We start from the raw sequence: 23,697 nt of genomic DNA, 5'->3' as shown, positions 1-23,697 counted from the left end.
AGAGGCAGGTCAGGTGGTCTGGTATTCCCATCTCTTTCAGAATTTTCCACAGTTTATTGTGATCCAGTCAAAGGCTTTCAGCATACATATGTATTAAATCTTTTGAAACTCCTCTCAAAAATAACCAAAGCTCTACCACCCTCCAAAGAGTGTAAAAGTATTCCATTAAGTTTCTCCTCTCACCATCACATAAATTTTTTAAAACTCATAAAAAGAATGAGAATACTAGCATATTTTATTTTAGGGTAAAAAATAAAACCACAGCAGATAAAAATGCCAACACAGTGAACTTTGTCCATTAGCAAAGTATTAATATTACCTTTTCATATCCATGTTGAATAGAAATACAAATCCCACCAGGTTACTGGACCCAAGTTGCTTAAATATAACATCCCAGTGTCTAACTTGAAATTTCCAACTACAAAGTCAAAAATATGACATATTGGTTTGCTGTACTACAGGAACGGAAGCTTCTGTTAAAAGTATATTTAGGAAACTCCAAACATAAAGAATTTGCTTAATTTGCAGCATTTACATAATACAGAACTATTTCTAAGGCAAAGGTAAATATAAGTTGTAAAAATCCTCATTCCCTAACACAATAATATTATGACTCTATCAACATGGTGTACAAATTATCCAACTATGTACAAGCTAGTTAACTTACCTATAATGCAACTACTGTATATTATTTTCACAAAAATGAAAAACATTGACAACTGTAAGCAAGAACAGTGGTCTGGAAAACTACCTACACCACAATGGAACCATCAGTGCCTGGACCCATATTAAAAATCAGAATACCACTGATTTCAAATTTTAAACGTGTCAATTCTTTTCTAAATAATAATCAAGAAAAACAGAAGAGAAAAAATAATAAAGACAAAAGATGATTCTTTGCAAAGGTCAATAAAATTGATAAAACCCAGGCTAGGCTATTTAGAAGAAAACAGAACGACTGATTTCAGGAATGGAAGACTTCTGAACATCACTATAGATCTTATAAAGACTAAAAAAGAATATAATACAGAAACAATTTTATGTCAAAAGTTTGGCATTTTAGGTGAAATGAACCAATTTCACAAAAAACACAAACGACCAAAGCTCACCCAAAATGAAATAAATGGCCTCAGTAGCCCTATACCTTTCAAAGAAACTGAATTTGAAGTTAAAAATCTTATAAAGAAAACTCAGGGCCCAGCTGGCTTTACTGGTGAAGTCAGCCATTCAACACAAACTCTTTCAAAATATTAAAGAGGAAGGAATAATTTCCAAATCAGTTTATAGGGCAAAAAATTATCTTGATACAAAAACAGCCAAGACATTATAAGAGAAAATGATAGGACAATATCCCTCCTAAACATGAATGCAAAAATTCTTCAAAGTTTAGTAGCTCAAATCCAACAACATATAAAAGTATACTATATAGGGACAAAGTCGAGTTTTTCCCTGGAATGCAAAATTGGCTGCATATATTGGTTGAATATATTAAAAATAATTGGTTGAACATCTATCTAAAAAATTAATCAGTGCACCAGCTTCCCTGGTAGCTCAAGGTAAAGGATCTGCCTGCCAAAACAGGAGACACGTTCAATCCCTGACCTGGGAAGATCCCACATACCACTGAGCAACTAAGCTGGTGTACCACAACTACTGAGCCCACGTGCCACAACTACAGAAGCCCACATGCCCTAGAGACTCCGCTCTGCAGTGAGAAGCCACCGCAATGAGAAGCCCCTGCTCACCACAATTAGAGAAAAGCCTGAGCAGCAATGAAGACACAGCACAGCCAAAGATTATTAAATATAAATAAAACTAAAAAAACCATTAATCAGTGAAATTTACCATACTGGCAAATTTAAAAAGAAAAACCACACAATTATCTCAAGAGACACAAAGTTCATTTAACAAAATTCAACACCCATTCCTGAAAACTGAGTAAACTAAGAACAGAAGGGGATTTCCTCAACCTGATAAAGGGCATCTATTTAAAAAAAAAAAAGCCTACAGTCTACATCATACCTAATGGAAAAGACTTTCCTTTTAAGTTCAGGAGAAAGGCAAGGATGTCCACATTCCATCACTTTTATTCAATCTTGTATGGGAGGTTCTAGCCAGTACAAAAAAAAAAAAAAGAAGAAAATAAACAAGAGGCGTCCAGATTGGAAAAAAAAACTATGAAACCTTATTCTGGACAGCAAGGTCTGTAGAAAGTCTAGTGGAATCTACAAAAGAATAACAGAACTAGTAAACTATACACAAGTTTAGCAAGATTGGAGAACATAAGATCAATACGTAATTATTACATGTTATATCCTAGCAATGAACAATCAGAAGCTGAAATGTTAAAAATCACCACGTACAGTTTCAGTTCAGTTGCTCAACTGTGTCCGACTCTTTGCAACCCCATGGACCGCAGCACGCCAGGCCTCTCTGTCCATCACCAACTCCCAGAGCTTGCTCAAACTCATGTCCATTGAGTCAGTGATGCCATCCAACCATCTCATCCTCTGCCATCCCCTTCTCTTCCCACCTTCAATCTTTCCCAGCATTAAGGTTCATTTCAAATGAGTCAGCTCTTCGTATCAGGTGGCCAAAGTATTGGAGTTTCAGCTTCAACATCAGTCCTTCCAGGACTGATATTCAGGACTGATTTCCTTTGGTATTGACGGGTTGGATCTCCTCGCAGTCCAAGGGACTCTCAAGAGTCTTCTCCAACACCACAGTTCAAAAGCATCAATATTTTGGCGCTCAGCTTTCCTTATAGTTCAACTCCCATATCCATACATGACTACTGGAAAAACCACAGCCTTGACTATAGACGGACCTTTGTTGCCAAAGTAATATATCTGCTTTTTAATATGCTGTCTAGGTTGGTCATAGCTTTTCTTCCAAGGAACAAGGGTCTTTTAATTTCATGGCTGCAATTACCATCTGCAGTGATTTTGGAGCCCAAGAAAATAAAGTCAGCTACTGTTTCCACTGTCTCTCCATCTATTTGCCATGGAGAGATGTAACTGGATGCAAAGATCTTAGTTTTCTGAATGTTGAGCTTTAAGCCATCTTTTTCACTGTCCTCTTTCACTTTCATCAAGAGGCTCTTTAGTTCTTCTTCACTTTCTGCCTTAAGGGTGGTGTCATATCTGAGGTTATTGATATTTCTCCCAGCAATCTTGATTCCAGCTTGTGCTTCATCCAGCCTGGCATTTCACATGATGTACTCTGCATATAAGTTAAATAAGCAGGGTGATAATATACAGCCTTGACGTACTCCTTCCCTGATTTGGAACCAGTCTATTATTTCTTGTCCAGTTCTAACTTGACCTGCATACAGATTTCTCAGGAAGCAGGTAAGGTGGTCTGGTATTCCCATCCGTTCAAGAATTTTGCACAGTTTGTTGTGATCTACACAGTCAAAGGCTTTGGCATAATCAATAAAGCAGAAGTAGATGTTTTTCTGGAACGCTCTGACTTTTTTGATGATCCAACAGATGTTGGCAATTTGATCTCTGGTTCCTCTGCCTTTTCTAAATCCAGCTTGAACATCTGGAAGTTCACAGTTCACATACTGTTGAAGCCTAGCTTGGAGAATTTTGAGCATTATTTTGTTGGTGTGTGAGATGAGTGCAACTGGGCAGTAGTTTGAGCATTCTTTGGCATTGCCTTTCTTTGGGATTGGAATGAAAACTGACCTTTTCCAGGCCTGTGGCCACTGCTGAGTTTTCCAGATTTGCTGGCATATTGAGTGTAGTACTTTCACAGCATTGTCTTTTAGATTTGAAATAACTCAACTGGAATTCCATCGTCTCCTCTAGCTTTGTTCATAGTGATGCTTCCTAAAGCCCATTTGACTTTGCATTCGGAGGTGTGGCTCTAGGTGAGTGATCACACCATCATGGTTATCTAGGTCATGCAGATCTTTTTTGTATAATTCTTCTGTGTATTCTTGCCACCTCTTGTTAATATCTTCTGCTCCTGTTAGGTCCACACTGTGCCTGTCCTTTATTGAGCCCATCTTTGCATGAAATGTTCCCTTGGTATCTCTAATTTTCTTGAAGAGATTTCTAGTCTTTCCCATTCTATTGTTTCCCTCTATTTCTCTGCATTGATCACTGAGGAAGGCTTTCTTACCTCTCCTTGCTATTCCTTGGAACTCTGCATTCAAATGGGTATATCTTTCCTTTTCTCCTTTGCCTTTAGCTTCTCTTCTTTTCTCAGCTATTTGTAAGGCCTCCTAAGACAACCATGTACAAGAGCACTCTAAGTTATGAAATACTGTGGAATATATCTGACCAAAAAAATGTGTAAAACCCGAACACTGAAAACTATAAAGCACTACTGAGAGAAACTTAAGAAGACCATCTCAGTCTGTTCAAGTTACTGTAACAAAATACTTTAGACTGGGTGGCTTATAAAAACAGGAATGTATTTTTCACAGTTCTCAAACCTTTGGAAGTTCAAGATTTAGGCAAAAGCAGATTCGGTGTCTGGTTACAAACTGCTTCCTGATTCACTGATAGCCGTTTTTTTGCTATAACTTCACATGGCCATGGATGCAGGTAAGGGAACTCTTTTTGAGGGTTCCTCCTCATGACCTAATTATCTTTCAAAAACTCAATCTCCAAATATCACCACATTGAGGATTAGGTTTCAACATACAAATATTGGCATACACAAATTTTCAATCTATGGCAAAGACCTAAATAAATGGAGAGACAGATATACCATGTTCACAGGTTCTAACTCAGTATTTTTAGGGCACTGACTCTCTCCAAATTGATCTGTAGATTCAATATAAAGGCAAACAAAACACTAACATGTTTTTTGTAGATAGTCTAACAGGCTAATTCTAAAATTCACAGAAAAATGTGAAAGGCCTAAACAGCCAAAACAACACTGGGAAACTTCCTGATTTCAGAATTATACAGCTACAGTTAACAAGACAGCGTGATGGCATACAGACATATAAGTAGATCAAAAGAACAGAACAGAATCCAAAATCAGATCCTCATACACACTGACAAAATATTTTTAAGGTGCAAGAGCAATTCAATAGAGAAAGGGTAATCTTTTCAACAAAAGGTGCTGGCACAGATATATATCTATATTGTAAAAAAAAAAAAAACAAAACACCTTCCATTCATACCTCACACCACATATAAAAAAATTAACTAAAAATGGATCACAGACTTTGTAAAATCTAAAACCATACAAAGTCTAGAGGAGAACATACAAAATCTTTCCAACCTGTGATTAGGTACACCTAATCACACCTGTGATTAGGTAACATCTTAGATATAACACCACAGCACAAATTGTAAATGAAAAAATACACCATTAAAATTGAAAACTTCTCAAAAGACACTGCTAGGAGAATAACTCTCAAATGCATGAAATATAATCTTAAATGTTTATCAGCACAGAAAACTCAGCAGTGGCCACAGGACTGGAAAAGGTCGGTTTTCATTCCAATCCCAAAGAAAGGCAATGCCAAAGAATGCTCAAACTACCGCACAATTGCACTCATCTCACACGCTAGTAAAGTAATGCTCAAAATTCTCCAAGCCAGGCTTCAGCAATATGTGAACCATGAACTTCCGGATAGTCAAGCTGGTTTTAGAAAAGACAGAGGAACCAGAGATCAAATTGCCAACATCTGCTGGATCACTGAAAAAGCGAGAGAGTTCCAGAAAAACATCTATTTCTGCTTTATTGACTATGCCAAAGCCTTTGACTGTGTGGATCACAATAAACTAGAAAATTCTGAAAGAGATGGGAATACCAGACCACCTGACCTGCCTCTTGAGAGACCTGTATGCAGGTCAGGAAGCAACAGTTAGAACTGGACATGGAACAACAGACTGATTCCAAATAGGAAAAGGAATACATCAAAGCTGTATATTGTCACCCTGCTTATTTAACTTATATGCAGAGTACATTATGAGAAACGCTGGGCTGGAAGAAGCACAAGCTGGAATCAAGATTACCAGGAGAAATATCAATAACCTCAGATATGCATATGATACCACCCTTATGGCAGAAATGAAGAACTAAAGAGCCTCTTGATGAAAGTGAAAGAGAGTGAAAAAGTTGGCTTAAAGCTCAATATTCAGAAAACGAAGATCATGGTATCCAGTCCTGTCACTTCATGGCAAATAGATGGAGAACAGTGGAAACAGTGGCGGACTTTATTTTTGGGGGCTCCAAAATCACTGCAGATGGTGACTGCAGCCATGAAATTAAAAGACACTTACTCCTTGGAAGGAAAGTTATGACCAACCTAGACAGCATATTAAAAGGCAGAGACATTACTTTGCCAACAAAGGTCCGTCTTGTCAAGGCTATGGTTTTTCCAGTAGTCATGTATGGATGTGAGAGTTGGTCATCCAAAGAAAGCTGAGTGCTGAAGAATTGATGCTTTTGAACTGTGGTGTTGGAGAAGACTCTTGAGAGTCACTTGGACTGCAAGAAGATCCAACCAGTCCATCCTAAAGGAGATCAGTCCTGAGTGTTCATTGGAAGGACTGATGTTGATGGTGAAACTCCAATACTTTAGCCACCTGATGCAAAGAGCTGACTCATTTGAAAAGACCTTGATGCTGGGAAAGATTGAGGGCAAGAGGAGAAGGGGACAACAGAGGATGAGATGGCAGGACGGCAGCATGGCATCACCAACTCAATGGACATGAGTCTGGGTAAACTCCAGGAGTTGGTGATGGACAGGGAGGCCTGGCGTGCTGCAGTCCATGGGGTCGCAGAGTCGAACACGACTGAGCGACTGAACTGAAGCACAGAAAACAAAGACTAACAACAGAATATACAGTGATTTTTAAAAAGGTAAGTTTTTTAGTAAAAAGATTAGGGTTCAAATTCCAGCTCTGCTACTTACTATCTACATATCCCTTGAATAATTTAACATCTGTGAGCTTCAGGTTAATCAACCTGTAAAATGGGGATAGTAATACCAACAACTTCATTGGTAACTGTAAAGATTAAAGAAGATAACGCATATAAAGTACTTAGAACAATCTTAATCCATGTTACGTTTTTAATAAATGTTAGCTAAACAAATATCTTTAACAGTGGATATTTCCATTAGTGGAATTTTTCACATTTATACTTTTTCTTTTTACACATCTCTGTATACTGTTTTCAAAGTAACTACTTCATATTCCAAACAATATGATTTTTAAATCCCTCAAATGAGTACAAACTAAAACAAAGAAACCTAACTGTACATCAAGTTAGAAAAGTGACAACAAACAAAAAATAATTTCATGTGACTGTGTGTGTGTGTTAGTCACTCAGTAGTGCCTGACTCTACGTGGCCCCATGGACTGTGGCCCATCAGGCTCCATTGTCCACGAAAATCTCCAGGCAAGAGTACTGGAGTGGGTTGCCATTCCCTTCTCCAGGGTATCTTCCTGACCCAGGGATTGAATCTGGGTCTCCCACACCGCAGGTGGATTCTTTACTGTCTGAGCCACCTTTAGAACTCAGGACTCTAACTGTGCATATTAGCAAAACATGTAGTAAGAACTTAAAGAACTGCAAAGATTTTAGGACTTACTTTTTCTTATTAGCAGTAAAATCAGCATTACTACTTTAAAGCTATTTGTATATGTGCAATACAGCAAATAAGTAATTATATTTATTGTAAGGGACCAAGATTTTTCAGGTAAGAGGGAAAAAAAGACAGGTAAAACATTAAAGAAGTACAAACTATTAAAACTAAAAAAATCAATACAAACATGTAATTTTTGTATAAGGACAGTACCAATGAGCATCTCTAGTACCCAAATTTTGAGCTCTCAAACTCATTTCTGCACTTCATTCTTTTTTCCTCCAGTTTTACTCAGATATAATTGACATTGCTGTTATTCAGTCACCCAGTCGTGCCCGATTCTTTAAGACCCCATGGACTACAGCACTGGTCAGGCCAACCTGTGCTTCACCATTTCCTTAAGTTTGACCAAGTTCATGTCCATTGCACTGGTGATGCCATCCAGCCATCTCATCCTCTGATGCCGTCTTCTCCTGCCCTCAATCTTTATCACGGACTGTTCCAAAGAGTCAGCTATTTGCATCAGATGACCAAAATACTGGAGCTTCAGCATCAGTCCTTCCGACAAGTATTCACAGTTGATCTCCCATGAGACTGACTGGTTTGATCTCCGTGCCATCCAAGGGACTCTAAGGAGTCTTCTCCAGCACCACAGTTCCAAAGGCGTCAATTCTTCGGCACTCCACCTTCTTTATGGTCCAGCTCTCACAACCATACATGACCAGTGAGAAGACCACAGCCTTGATTATACGGACCTTTGTCGTCAAGAGTAATGTCTCTGCTTGTCAACATGTTGTCTAGGTTTGTCACAGCTTTCCGGTCAAGAAGCAAACGTCTGCTGATTTCATGGATGCAGTCACCATCCACAGTGATTTTAGAGCCCAAGAAGAGGAAATCTGTCACTACTTCTACCTTCCCCCCCTCTATTTGCCATGAAGTAATGGGGCCAGATGCCATGATCTTAGTTTTTTAATTACTCAGTTGACATACAGCACTGTATAAGTTTAAAGTATACAGCATAATGATTTGACTTACATGTATCATGAACTGATTATCACAAGTTTAGTGAACATCCATCATCTCATATAAATACAAATTAAAGAAATAGAAAAAATTCATGTGTGTACATGATGAGAACCCAGGATTTACTTTCTAAACAACTTTCATATATAACATAGAGCAGTGTTCATTACATTATAGTGTACATTACATCCTACTACTTATTTATAACTGAAAGGTTGTACCTTCTGACTGCCTTCATCCAATTCCCACCCCCCCTCCTCATTTCTTTAGTCACAAATCTAATCTCTTTATGAGTCTGTTTGTTTTTGAAGTATGTTTGACCTACAACACTATGTTAGTTCCTGTTACACACACACAGTGATTGGTATTTCTATACATTTCAAAATGATCACTATGATAAATCTAGTTATGATGTGTCACTATACTGCTACCGACTATGTACCCCACACTGTACCTTTCATCCTCATAACTCATTTACAACCACCATCTATTTGTTCTCTGTATCTATAGTTTCTGTTTTGTTATGTTTGATCATTCGTTCTGTGTTTTAGATTTCAGATAAGTGAAATCATAGATTATTTGTCATTGTCTGATTTATTTCACCTAGCATAATATCCTCTAGGTTCATCCATGTTGTTACAAATGGCAAGGTTTCACTCTTTTTTATGACTGAGTAGTATTTCATTTTGGAGAAGGCAATGGCAACCCACTCCAGTACTCTTGCCTGAAAAATCCCATGGGCAGAGGAGCCTGGTAGGCTGCCGTCTATGGGGTCTCTAAGAATCGGACATGACTGAGCGACTTCGCTTTCACTTTTCACTTTATGCACTGGAGAAGGAAATGGCAACCCACTCCAGTGTTCTTGCCTGAAGAATCCCAGGGACGGGGGAGCCCGGTGGGCTGCCATCTATGGGGTTGCACAGAGTCGGACACGAATAAAGCGACTTAGCAGCAGCAGCAGTATTTCATTTTATATACATATTTATATGTATACATGTATGCTACATACCATTCATCTGTTGATGGACACCTGGGTTACTTCCATATCTCAGCTATTGTAAATAATGCAGCAATTAACACAGGGATGCATGTATCTTTTCTAATTACTGTTTTTGCTTTCTTTGGATAAATATTCAGGACTGGAATTGCTGAATCATATGGTAGTTCAACCAGTCCATTCTAAAGGAGATCAGTCCTGGGTGTTCTTTGGAAGGACTGATGTTGAAGCTGAAACTCCAATACTTTGGCCACCTCATGTGAAGAGCTGACTCACTGGAAAAGACTCCGATGCTGGGAGGGATTGGGGGCAGGAGGAGAAGGGGACGCCAGAGGATGAGATGGCTGGATGGCATCAACTACTCGATGGATGTGAGTCTGAGTGAACTCTGGGAGTTTGTGATGGACAGGGAGGCCTGGCATGCTGCGATTCATGGGGTCACGAAGAGTCGGACACGACTGAGCGACTGAACTGATGGTAGTTTAATTTTTAATTTTGGGGGGAATCTCTACGCTGTTTTCCATAGTGGCTGCAACAATTTATATTCCTACCAACAGTGCATGAGGGCTCCCTTTTCTCCACATCCTCGCCAACACTTGTTATTTGTTGACTTTTTGATAATTGCCATTCTGAGAGGTGTGAGGTAATATTTCACTGTGGTTTTGATTTGCATTTCCCTGATGATTAGTAATGTCAAGCATCTTTTCATGTGCCTGATGGCCATCTGTATGTCTGCACTGAGAAATGGTTGCTTTCAGATATGGATAAAGAACTTATAAGATAAACCTGGGCCATTTGTTGTACATGAAAATAAGAAAATTTCCAAAGATTTACAGGTTATATCAAAAGGCTACCAAATTTTTAAAAACTTGCACATCAAAAATAATGCCTATAATTGTTTTAAACACACATTATAAAGCCACAAGTCTATGATGATATTCAAAGATCCATAGAAAACCATCAGAAAGAAAAACAAACCACAAATAACCTACTACTATTAAGAGATGACTATTATACCAACTTTGAAATTGGTAATTAAAAGAAAAGAATTAAGCATTCCTCATTCCTTTCCAGTAGGAACTACACTTCAGGATAACCCTGCTTATGAGGGAAAGCTCTTCTTTATAGAAGAATGGCACCTCATAAACATAAATGTGAAAAAAACAGCGTGATGATTCAAGTTCATAACTTCTAATTATATAATTGATTCAAGTAAGTATCATCAATGGATGTTAAATTATTAGGTAAAGATTAACAGGGAGCTTTATAATAGAAGGATGGGGCTGACACCATCTGAACATAACTAGAATCACAAAAAGTGGGACAACCATTCATTATGTACCTCCTGATGGGATGTAAAAAGAAGGACACAGCACCACTTCTATGATGGCTGCTACCCCCAACCAAACAACAGAAACATGAATTAAATCAAGCTTCGAACCCTTTCTTTACAAGAATTAGAGGAGCAAGCAAAAAAGACAACACAAGAACACACAGACAAATCCTAAATTTGGAATACCTTCCGGACAAATAGCCTGGTTTCTCCAATGAAAAGGTGATAATTACCATATCACAGAAGAGACTTAACAGACCTGAAAACCAAGTAAGTGATAAGTATGGACCTGACCTGAGCTGTGAATGGAACAAACTATCTGTAAAGTGACACTTCTAAGACAATAAGAGAAATTTTCATATAAGATGGTTATTGCATTATATTAAGGAATTACTAATATTAGATAATAGCATGATAATTATATTTTTTAAAGAAAGTTAACTGTTTTATCAGTTAGAAACACATAATAATGTATTTATAGGAAAGTTTGAGATTTGCTTTAAAATATTTCAGGCACTTCCCAATCCCCAAAAAAGGGAGGAGAAAAGACTTGAAAAAGATGAGTCAAATGTTGATCTTTGTGCAAGCTGGGCAATGGGCACATGGGAGTTCATTACACTTTCTCCTTACTCTCTGGTACACTTTAAAATTCCCATAAAAATTATAGGAATAAAAATAAAAAGGAAGGAAAAAAATAAAAAGGAAGCCTAAGATATTTTTAAAGTGGTTTTATTGGACCTAGGACTGAACAAACCATTTTGTACAATACAGAATTTGGTTAGCCTTTGTTTCTGGTTCTGGGAAGTGAAAGTGAAAGTCGCTCAGTAGTGTCCAACTCTCGATGACCCCATGGACTATACAGTCTATGGAATTCTCCAGGCCAGAACACTGGAGTGGGTAGCCTTTCCCTTCTCCAGGGGATCCTCCCAATCCAGGGATCGAACCCAGGTCTCCAGCATTGCAGGCAGATTCTTTACCAGCTGAACCACAAGGGAAGCCCCTGGTTCTTGGAGGTATCCTCTAAATCCTTGGAATTTCCCAAGTGATACAAAAATCTTTGTTTGTCTTGGTGGGCCCCTAGACCATACTTGATAGTTTATGCTAACAAGATGACTTAAGGGACAGAAGATGACCATACCAGAAAGACAAATCATGTGATTAGAAGGGAAAGATTTTAAGCCATGTAATATGTTCAACATTGAGGGAGGGGAAGAGGAGGGCTGGAGATCAAATTCAACCTTGTGGCCAATGAATCATGCCTATGTAATAAGTCAATAAAATGAAATCTGGACACAAACTCTGCTGAGCTTCCTGGTTAACAATATTCTGTGGATCTGGTGACACGATGATGTGTCAGGAGGGTGACACATCCTGATTCCACCAGGAGAATATTTACATGTTTCTGACCTTCCCAGGTTTCACCCTATGGCATCTTCTGACTAGTTCTGATTTGTATACTTTTTGCTATAACAAATCTGTAATCATAAATATAGCACTTTTCTGAGTTCTGTAAGGCATTGTAGCAAATTATCTAACCTGAGGGCTGTGTGGGAACCTCTAAATTTGGAGCAAGTTGTTTCAAGATGTTCTGGGAACCCTTGAGCTTGTGGCTGATATCTGTGGCCAGTCTTCTGAATGACTATGCCTTTAACCTGTGTGCATGCGTGAGTGCTTAGTTCCTCAGTCATGTCCGACTCTGCAACCCTCTGGACTGTAGCCTGCCAAGCTCCTCTGTCCATGGGACTTTTCAGGCAAGAATACTAGAGCAGGTTGCCATTACCTCCACCAAGGGATCTTCCCAACCCAGGGATCAAACCCACATCTCCTGCATTGGCAGGTGGATTCTTTACCACTGTGCAACCAGGGAAGCCCATTAACCTAATTCTAGGTAGTGTCAGAATTGCACTGTGAACTCATAAAAGACATTCAGGGGACAAGTGAGTAAATGTGAGTAAGTACTGATATAATATGATAATATGCAATTATTGTTGGGAGTTCCCCAGGGGTCCAGTGGTTGGGACTCAGCACTTTCACTGCCATGGCCCAGGTTCAATCCCTGGTTAGGGAACTAAGATCCCACAAGCTGTGTGGTGTGGCCAAAGGAAAAAAAAAAAGAAACATTGTTTACCATAGATGGTTGGGCATGGTTAACAGTAGTGTATTTATGAAGAAAAATGTCCTCATTTTAAGTTATATAATATTCTAGTGTAAAATGACTATAATTTAACTCTAAAATATTTCTGAAAATAAATCACACGGCAAAAATGTTGTTAAATCTTGTTAAAAGGATACCCACAAGAAATTGTACACAATTATTATGATCCAGCAATCCCACTGCTGGGCATACACACTGAGGAAACCAGAAGGGAAAGAGACACGTGTACCCCAATGTTCATCGCAGCACTGTTTATAATAGCCAGGACATGGAAGCAACCTAGATGTCCATCAGCAGATGAATGGATAAGAAAGCTGTGGTACATATACACAATGGAGTATTACTCAGCCATTAAAAAGAATACATTTGAATCAGTTCTAATGAGGTGGATGAAACTGGAGCCTATTATACAGAGTGAAGTAAGCCAGAAAGAAAAACACCAATACAGTATACTAACGCATATATATGGAATTTAGAAAGATGGTAACAATAACCCTGTGTATGAGACAGCAAAAGAGACAATGATGTATAGAACAGTCTTATGGACTCTGTGGGAGAGGGAGAGGGTGGGAAGATTTGGGAGAATGGCATTGAAACATGTAAAATATCATGTATGAAACGAGTTGCCAGTCCAGGTTCGATGCACGATACTGGATGCTTGGGGCTGGTGCACTGGGACAACCCAGAGGGATGGAATGGGGAGGGAGGAGGGAGGAGGGTTCAGGATGGGGAACACATGTATACCTGTGGCGGATTCATTTTGATATTTGGCAAAACTAATACAATTATGTAAAGTTTAAAAATAAAATAAAATTTAAAAAAAAAAAAAGAAAGAAATTGTACACAATTAACTAAAACAAGTCAAAAGAGCACAGTAAGAAAACACAGGAATATGCAAATAGAATTCTAAAGTGAAGAGGTATGTTATCTGGCTTTCATTTCCCCCCCCAATGGAAAAACTAGCTATATAATTACTTTTGTGTGGGTGTGTGGGTGTGTGTGTGTTAGTCAGTCATGTCTGACTTTGCAACTTCATGGACTGTAGCCTACCAGACTCCTCTGTTCTTGGGATTCTCCAGGCAAAAACTGGAGTGGGGAATCATTTCCTTCTCCAGGGAATCTTCCCGACCCTTTGTTCCCCCCTTAAAGCTAGTTCCCAATCAACTTCTGTTGATTTAAAAAAATATCCCTGCATGGTCACAACAAAAAGCAATTAATTTCTCAGACTTATATGTCTCATTCATTCAACATCTGTTTAAGGCGTACCTACTATTACTGCCAGATACTTCTCTAAGTACTTTGCCCACAAAGGTTCATATAGTCAAAGCTATGGTTCTTCCAGTAGTTATATACAGATGTGAGAGGTGGAACAACTGATGCTGAAGCTGAAGCTCCCATACTTGGCCACCTGATACAAAGAGCCGACTCACTGGAAAAGTCCCTGATGCTGGGAAAGATTGAGGGCAGGAGAAGAGGATGCCAGAGGATGAGATGGCTGGATGGCATCACCGATGCAATGGACATGAACTTGGTCAAACTTAAGGAAATGGTGAAGGACAGGGAGGCCTGGTGTGCTGCAGTCCATGAGGTCACAAAGAGTCAGATATGACTTAGTGACTGAACACACACACAAACACACACACACTTCTCTAAGTGGCAGCTTTAACAGGACAGAACACCTCATTGAAATTAATTCTAATGAGGGACGTTCTCTGGTGGTCCAGGTTGGGAACCGCCTGCCAATGCAGGGGACGCGGATTCAATCCCTGGTCTGGGAAAATTTCACATGCCATGAGGCAACTAAGCCCATGTGCCACAACTACTGAAGCCCGTGCTCTACAACAGGAGAAGTCACTGCAACAAAAAGCCCTCGCACCACAATTAAGGAGCAGCCCCCACTAGCCACAACCAGAGAAAAGTCCACACACAACAACGATGACCCAGCACAGCCAAAAATTAAACAGATAGACTATTAAAAGAAAAATGCAAAAAGACAATGGCACCCCACTCCAGTACTGCTGCCTGGAAAATCCCATGGATGGAGGAGCCTGGTAGGCTGCAGTCCATGGGGTCGCTAAGAGTCGAACAAAACTGAGCGACTTCACTTTCACTTTCCACTTTCATGCATCGGAGAAGGGAATGGCAACCCACTCCGGTGTTCTTGCCTGGAGAGTCCCAGGGACAGAGAAGCCTGGTGGGCTGCCATCTATGGGATCGCACCGAGTCTGACACGACTGAAGCAACTTAGCAGCAACAAACATAAAAGAATAAATAAAACTTACTGAGAATCGCCGGATAAAATGTAGTACATTACCTTTAGAAAATAAGGATATTAGCTGACAGTGAAAAGGTATCATGCTTGTAAGGAAGCACATGTTAAAAAATTTACATAATTTTCAAAACTGTATGTTGAAGTCTTACTTAGTTTTGAAAATACCATCACATACATCATCTTATCCAAACCTTACATTCTATGAGATATAAGTAAGTATTTCTATTCTTGTTTCACAAACTAAAAAGTTCAAGTCTGAAAGAGATGATTAGTTTTTAAAAAGGAAACCTGAACTACAACTTTAGACCTTTAAACTCACTCTGTAGTTCTGATCATTGCAATATAATCTCTCCAGGCAAAAGACACTAATTAAAAAGCTTATAATAAATTAAATTTTTTTTTAAATCTCATAAAAAGTCCCAAATCAACCTCACATTATAGTAAATTCAAAAGTTTACTATTGAAAGTATGATCCTTGGGCCACAACATAACCTGAGAATTTCTTTAAAAATGCACAATCATAAACCTACCCAGAACTACTGAATCAGGATCTACATTTTACCACAATCTCCAGGTGATCTACATGAACAATAAAATTTAACAAGGATCGAGAACAGTTTAAAAGAACTTTTCACAACGATAAAAATGTTTTATATATCCACTGTCTATGTGGCTATCATATTGGACAGATCAAGAACATTTCAAATTAGAATTCTGCCTAAATATAATTTCTTACCCACTAAATAAAATAAGCCTGTTACCGTAACATGTACTCTTTCACTAGATTCTGTCAGCAATACATACAGACCAAACCATTTTTTTTTAAAACGTAACTCAAAATGTATAGCTTCCTAGAAACATTTGGAGTAAGACTTATGTTATTATAGAGTAAGTCATACCTTATTACTGGCTGCATTATATAATTACATTTATAAAAGACTCATTTGATAATCTTCCAATAATTTTAATATGGGCTTTCAAAGAAGAAATGTTCCATTATCTTTAAATTCTGCTTATATAAAATGCTGAGATCTCTGAATAAGCCAGGTAAGTGAAATATTATTATATAAACTACCTACTACAAGGATGAAGTTAGATTCCCTATTAAATTATAAGAACTAGGTGGAATTTCCTGTTTTAGAAAATGGATGGGACATTTGAATGAATGAGGAACAATAAACAATCAATAAACAATTCAAGACCTTCAGTGATTTTGAAGTATTTCAGAACAAAATTTGTGGTAGGTTGGTTGGTTTCCTATTGTTATTATCACTTGGAAATAGAATAACCTTTGATGGAAGAAAATTTTTTGAGATTTCACTAGCTACCCCTAAAACCCACTCCACATGAAAGTGAAGTGAAAGTGAAAGTCACTCAGTCATGTCCCATTCTTTGCCACCCCATGGACTACATACAGTCCATGGAATTCTCCAGGCCAGAATATCGGAGTGTTTCAGTTCAGTTCAGTCGCTCAGTTGTGTCCGACTCTGCGACCCCATGAATCGCAGCACGCCAGGCTAGTCTTTTCCTTCTCCAGTGGATCTTTCCAAACCAGGAATCGAACAGGGGTCTCCTACATGGCAGGCGGATTCTTTACCAACTGAGCTATCAGGGAAGCTCTAAAATCCACTCCACATAATAATTTGTAATCTAACATTGGACTTTGAATTCCGCTCACAGAAAGGAATCATTTATCATACACAGCGTGGAATAAGGTATAATCTACCAGAAGGAGGAAAAAAGGAAGCTACTGCCCATATCCTTCCCCAATGAACTCTAAAAGGAAATATTAACACTCCCAACTACAGGAAGATATTAGGATTAGTAAGATCTCATTCTTACCAATGAAGGAAGAAATGAGAAAGAGGATATGAACTCTGCCTGGGACTAATACCATGATGATGAGATGCAGCACGAAAGAAGCAAAGCCAGTCTGACCTTGAGTTTCCAAAGGGTTAATAAAGGTTAATTTATTAATAAATTAATAAAGGTTATTATTTAACAAAGGTTATTTATTAATAATAAAGGTTAGGGATAGGCCATCCAGCCTATCCCAACGAACAGTAACTGACTGAGAATTAAAGGTAGCCAAAGATGGAATTTAGCATCAAGATCTTTAAGTTTGTTTTTCTTATCTATTTACCCACCAAACCTGAAGGTAACTAAAAATTTTCTATTATACTTTTCTATAAACTATGAGGGACATTCTAAAGTATGGTATTTATGCAAGGACTCTCAAAAATCTAGGGAAATAGCTTTCACAAATATCAAAGGTGTACTGTATATCACTATACAGTATTTGCAGTACAATTAAAGCCTAGTGGATGTTTTATATTTCCACATGATCTTTGCCAGGATCAGGACATCCAACTCCCTAGAAGAACAGTTCCTTCTCATGAAAAGAAAAAAAGTTTTTAAGAGGTTTTAATACACAAAAGAGAAATTCAAATCCCTCAAGATTTTAATAAAAATAACCTAACAGGTAAGAGTTTAATGTGGATAGGAGACACAGCCTAAAGAACTGGGCAGAGTTTAAAAAACAAAATAGAAAAACTATATCCTCCATCACATACGTTCTAGCTGATTTGCAATTTTCATCATAACTTTTTTTTGGTCGTGCTGCACGGCTTGCAGGATCTTAGTTTCCTGACAGGGATTGAATCTGAGCCCTCAGCAGTGAAAGCACAGTGTCCTAACCACTGGACCACCAGGGAATTTCCCGTCATAAATCGTAACTTTAAATAGTTTCTCCAATACTAAGAAGAGTTATTTCATTCTTTTAAAAGTATCTAATGAAATTTAAATACCATAAACATATGATACTAATCCCACCTCCCAAAAAAATACCCTCCACATAAACAACTCGTTAACTGTGAAAATGTACATATTTCTATTTAACCATGTAATTACATTCCACCTAAATATATAATACTATATTACTTGAAAATAAAGACAAAAAAACTCTTCAAAAATGTTTCCAAATCAGCCCTTTGACAATTCACAATTATTCTTGATAAAACCCAACACTAGACAGACTAGACATCAAAAAATCTTTCTGAACATATTTTAGTAGAAATCCTTCTGCTCAGAATAAGTGACTCATTATTAACTGTTCACACAAGAAAACTCTCTCACTGTCAAACCACATGGTTAACATTTAGTAAAACGTATGTGTTCACTAAGTTGCTTCAGTCGTGTCTGACTCTTTGCGACCCTACGGACTGTAGCCAGCCAGGTTCCTCTGTCCAAGGGATTCTCCAGGCAAGAATACTGGAGTGGGTTGCTATGCTCTCCTCCAGGGGATCTTCCCAAGCCAGGAACTAAACCCGACTCTCTTACATCTACTGCATTGGCAGGCAGGTTCTCTACCACAAGTGCCACCTAGGAATCCCAATAAAATGTATACATCATTCACAACCTGTTAAGTTTCCCAGCTTGGGGAAATATATATAACCTGTGTGTACAATTCAGGTTGCTTTTAAAATCCTTTTAAAACCCTCTGGCCTGGGATTTCCCTTGCAGTCCAGCAGTTAGGATACCAAGCTTCCACTGGAGGGGAAATGGGTTCAATCCCTGATCAGAGAACTAATATCCTCCATGCCACACAGCCAAATAAATAAATATTTTTAAAATAAAAAATAATTTTTAAAAAACCCTCTGGTTCTTAAAACTCCAAATACAATACGAGCACAACTCCTGAGAAGTTGGCCTTTCTCATCAAGCAAATATTGGTATTAAATGTCAGATTAGATGCCACATGACACACAAACTTTAGTACTTATTAAAATAACATGCCTAGCAGAAGAGGACTTCCTAAATATGATACAAAAAGCATAAAAGTCTGAAAAGTTCATTCAGTTCATTAAAATCATGAACTTTTCTCATCAAAAGACTATGAAGAGATGGTAAGACAAGTTAAAAACTGGGAGAGAATATTTGCAAACCATAAATTAACAAATAATTAGTATACAAAATACATAAAGAACTCTCAAAAATCGATCAGAAAAAAAAGAAGACTCAAAAACAGGCAGAGAACTTGAACATACATATCAGAAAAATACAAATGGCTAATGAACATACAAAAAAGATGCTCAACTTCAGGAAATGCTAATAAAACAAAGTAGATACTTTTTCAAACCCAAAAGATTAGAAAAAAATTTAAAAGTCTGACAATATCAAGTGCTGGGGAGGAAGTGAAGCAACCAAAACACACACTGCTGGCTCTCGACTCAGTAAACCACAAGATTCACAAATACCATAAACCAACTCAGTGAGTCAAACACTGGAAGTGTTTAGTAAGCGTTAAGCAACTGACAATGACCAATCCAAATTCTGAGAACACAAGTGGATTACTGCCAAATACAAATGTTGGCCCTTGATGAACCAGGTCTAACCTGACTCAGCAATTATAAAAACTTATAGTCCTTTATCCAGTTTATACAGTTCATTTTGCTAAGTACAAAATATTCAGGTATTTATTTCCTCCTAGAACTGATGACATCTTAAGTGACTAAAACTGTAACGAACTATTTATCATTCCAGTTACGCTATTTCAATGAGAACAAGTAGTTTAAAATGGCATTACTTTTAAAACTCATGCTTATAGTTTAAATTTACTTCATAGGAATTGGAGTGGCCCTGTGACCATGTTAGAGGGGCAAAATGATGTAACAGACAGAGTCAGTGAAGTTGCTCAGTCGTGTCCGACTTTTTGCAATCACAGGAACTGTGGCCTACCAGGCTCCTCCATCCATGGAATTTTCTAGGCAAGAGTACTGGAGTGGATTGGCATTTCCTTCTCCAGGGGATCTTCCCAACCCAGGGACTGAACCCATGTCTCCCACATTGCAGGCAGACGCTTTACCATGTGAGCTAACAGGTAAGAGTAAGGGCACTGAAATTGGACTAAATGAATTTAGAGCAGCAACCTTAGTTTAAGTTACTCAACTTTTCTGATCCTCAGTTTCCTCAATACCTAAAAAGCAAGCCTATCTTTGCCTACCCAAACAAATCATAGGAATAAAAGTGAGATGATGTAAAGTGTTTAACAATACCTAGCTCATTAATATAGACCCAGTGTTAGCACCTATCCCTCTGTAAATCTAGCTCTCATCTAAAATTTTTAAAATCTGAAATGTTAACTCTCAATTCACAGGAAAACAATATTCTTACATTCAAATTATTTTCAAATACAACAAGACATTGTGTGCTATGAAAAGCAACACCCTGATTACATCTTTCTCTAACTGAAAGGCTCTTTTCCTTTAAGAAATTAGATTCTGGAAAAGAGGACAGATTTTCAGTTATCCTCATGACACAGAAGTAAGGATTCTCATGCTATGTGGGAAACTAAATCCAATTGATTTCAAGCTTCAATTCAAGGTTTTCTTGATTCTAAGAAGCTTATTTAATACTTAATGGTGGAGGTGGTTGTTTAGGCACTAAGCTGTGTCCGATCCTTTTGCAACCTCCTGGACTGCAGCTCTTTAGGCTCCTCTGTCCAACGGTTTTCCCAGGCAGGAATACTGGAGTGGGTTGCCATTTTCTTCTCCAGGGAATCTACCCCACCCAGGGATCAAACCCGAGCCTCCTGCACTGGCAGGCAGATTCTTGACCAATGAGCCACCAGGGAAGCCCTAATACTTACAGTACTGCATGCTAACTTTGGCATTTCTTGAGAAAGGCTATCTGAAGAAAATTACCTGTAATGATGACCAGATAGTAGCTTGGTTTTGGTTTTGGTTAGTCTGTGGAAAATATGGTTATGCTTTAAATAATCTACATATGGAAAAACCTCAAAACATTCAACAATATAATTAAATAACAGGAAAAATGTATAATACTGACAACTACACTCCAGTAATGAAGATACATTTATAATGCTGAAAAAATTCAGAGAAATTTGAATTAAACTTCAGGAATCCTCATTTTAAATACCTTACCATTGTCAAGATATCAAAGAAAAGTCGCACAAGATAAAGTGATTTGCCAACCTAAGAAATGGGAACTAACAACTACTGATGAGAGCTCGTCACAGACGTAATACAATCATATCAGGATACTGTCTTCTTCAAAAGAAAAAGAAAAGCTTTCAGACATACAAAAAATATGTCATGATGAAAAAAAAAGTATGTATGATGAAATACTGAGTCAAATACTACACAACAGAAAAATTCAGGAAGTTCTTATATTTACATAATTTTCTTCCTTAGTCTTCATTTCCAAAAAAACATTTTTTCTTCCAATGAAGCTGTACAGTGATAGAGTCTCACTAGAGAAACATTAATTTTCCCATTTCCATAATTATAATGACTTATTAATGCAACACAAAGTAGGCAGTAATAAACATTGAATAAATAAATCACAAAATGAATAGGATGGATTAGAAACAAAACTTTAATTTATAAAAACCTACTATAAAAACACACCAAAAAAATCCTACTTTATAAAGTAGGTTAATGTAGACAAAGGAATTCTTTTAGACCTCGGACATTTTACATTCTTTGCTACAAAATAATACAGAAACTTTAACTTTCAGTTTGGGACACTTACAAGAAAGAACTGGCTATCACTAAAGACTAAGTGCCCTGTTTTTCTTATCATCAAATCTGGCAAAATTCTAAAGAGAAATATCCATCAAATCTACTCAAATTCTAAAACACTGATAATTAGAACTGAGGAAAGAAGCCCTATTAAGTGGAGTTAGAACAAAAGCTACTTAACAGATAACTACCAAATCTGTTTTTGCAACACTCTATGGAGTTTAAAAACTCTGAAAATTTTATCTCACTTTAATATAAAATGTATTTTTATGGCCAGCCACACTTTAAACGTGTGGAGACAACACAAAGGTCAGAGATCACTATTAGAGATCAAATAAATGAACTATAACTTTATATTTCACAAGAAAGATTAGGAACTGTTTCTGAAGTCCAGGTGGACTGGACAGATAAGTCTCTACCCAAGAAACAAACAAAAGCAGCGAGAAGACCAGGCAATGTCGAATGTATCCCCAAAGATCACTCGCCCCGAGTCTGGTCTCCTCCCTTTCCCCCTAATCTCATCGCCTCAGAAAAAACTAAATCTGTATCTCAGGTCCGCAGCTCACCCTCAACCCCCCATCACTCACCTTTACTAAAACCTAGGTCCCTCTGTCTCCCCGACATCCTCTATTTCCCACCGAGCTCTCGTTCCAGACAGCTACGTACTGCGCCTATTTTCCAGCAGAACATTAGTCCCCTTAATCCGAACTCACTTATCTTTCCGCATCCCATCTGCCCTCCGCCCCTTCAATGCTGGTCCCCTCACCCCGTCCCTTCTCCCAGAATCCTTCCCAAGTCACCCATCTCTGGCTCTTGGCCTTCACACCCCCTAAGCTGCAGCTCCTTCATTCCACTCCGTCTCCAGCTTCCTCCGTCCCTCCCCCATCCGTCTCCCGGTACCGGCTCCCACTCCCAACTCCGCCCCTCTCCTACCTCCCCGAGCGAGAGGCCCCCTCACCTGAATGCTGCAGCCGCCGTGCCAGAAGCCGAAAGGTGCTGCCGCCGACCGGCCTCCCTGGCTCGGTCCCTGCTGAGCTCCTGACGGCCCCTAGGAAGAGCGAACACTACCACCTCCAACTCTGCCCGCCCCGGGCCAGACCGTCACCGTAGTCACCGCCAGTACCACAGCCGCCATGTTGAAGTCCCACTTCCCTCCTCCTTCCCCTCACCGCTCCTCCCCTTTGGGCGTCTGACGTCGTGGCGTCGTGCCCCACCCCTCGAGCCAATGGGAGGAGTCATGGTGACGTAGCTAATTTCCCCTAGGAGCAAACATCTGCTAATATCTGGAGGGTTGTAATTTGAACAAGTGAACCCGACTCACTAGAGGGTTGGAGGAAAGCTGCGGGGGTCACCGAGAGGGTAATGCGTAGGGGTTGGAAGAACCTCCCAGGAGGAAGCCCGCGATCCCTGAATCTCAAAGAGAAGCACAAAGGCTTTCCAAGGGGACCAACTTAGATCAGAATGTCTGACTTCAGATCCTGAGTCATGGACTTGGTACAAAGTCCTACCCTTTCTGGGCCTCACTTTCCCAATTTATAAATTGTAAGGGATCAGGATCCTATAAGGCCTTTTCAGAACAGACCTCTACCCATGTCCTCCTCCTGCCTTTTGTCTGTAGAAAAATTTAGTCAAGGAATAAATTTAATCAGACAAGTGGAAAAAATACAGAAGGAAAGGAAAACAGTTAAGCATTACAAACTAATACTTTAGCCATTAAACGAAGTTGAGGACCTTTAGTTCTTCCTCAAGGACTATAGAAAATATTCTGAGCTATGTCATTTAAGCTGTCTTGCAGATACTGAAGCCCCTAC

General features: G+C 38.7%; 1 protein-coding gene across 4 annotated transcripts in view; it reads right to left on the bottom strand.

The window, feature by feature from the left end:
• UBAP1 (ubiquitin associated protein 1) overlaps positions 1–23,066 on the bottom strand; it is a 69,581-nt gene extending 46,515 nt beyond the window's left edge. For 2 of the 4 annotated variants that reach the window (XM_006066686.4, XM_025281910.3), the window contains exon 1: positions 22,845–23,066. Coding sequence is in view for 1 of the 4 variants with exons in the window: in XM_006066689.4 (XP_006066751.1) it covers positions 22,474–22,510 (37 nt within the window). In the remaining 3 variants the exon portion in view is untranslated. Of the gene's footprint in view, positions 1–22,473; positions 22,564–22,844 lie in introns of those variants that run through there. The other 2 variants (XM_006066687.4, XM_006066689.4) reach the window with 2 other exon arrangements.
• Positions 23,067–23,697: the final 631 nt, after the last annotated feature.

The sequence above is a fragment of the Bubalus bubalis genome, chromosome 3, assembly GCF_019923935.1.
Source record: "Bubalus bubalis isolate 160015118507 breed Murrah chromosome 3, NDDB_SH_1, whole genome shotgun sequence".
NCBI classification, from domain to species: domain Eukaryota; kingdom Metazoa; phylum Chordata; class Mammalia; order Artiodactyla; family Bovidae; genus Bubalus; species Bubalus bubalis.
Note: the sequence above shows the minus strand (reverse complement) of the source record. Positions and strands in the feature narration are given on the sequence as shown.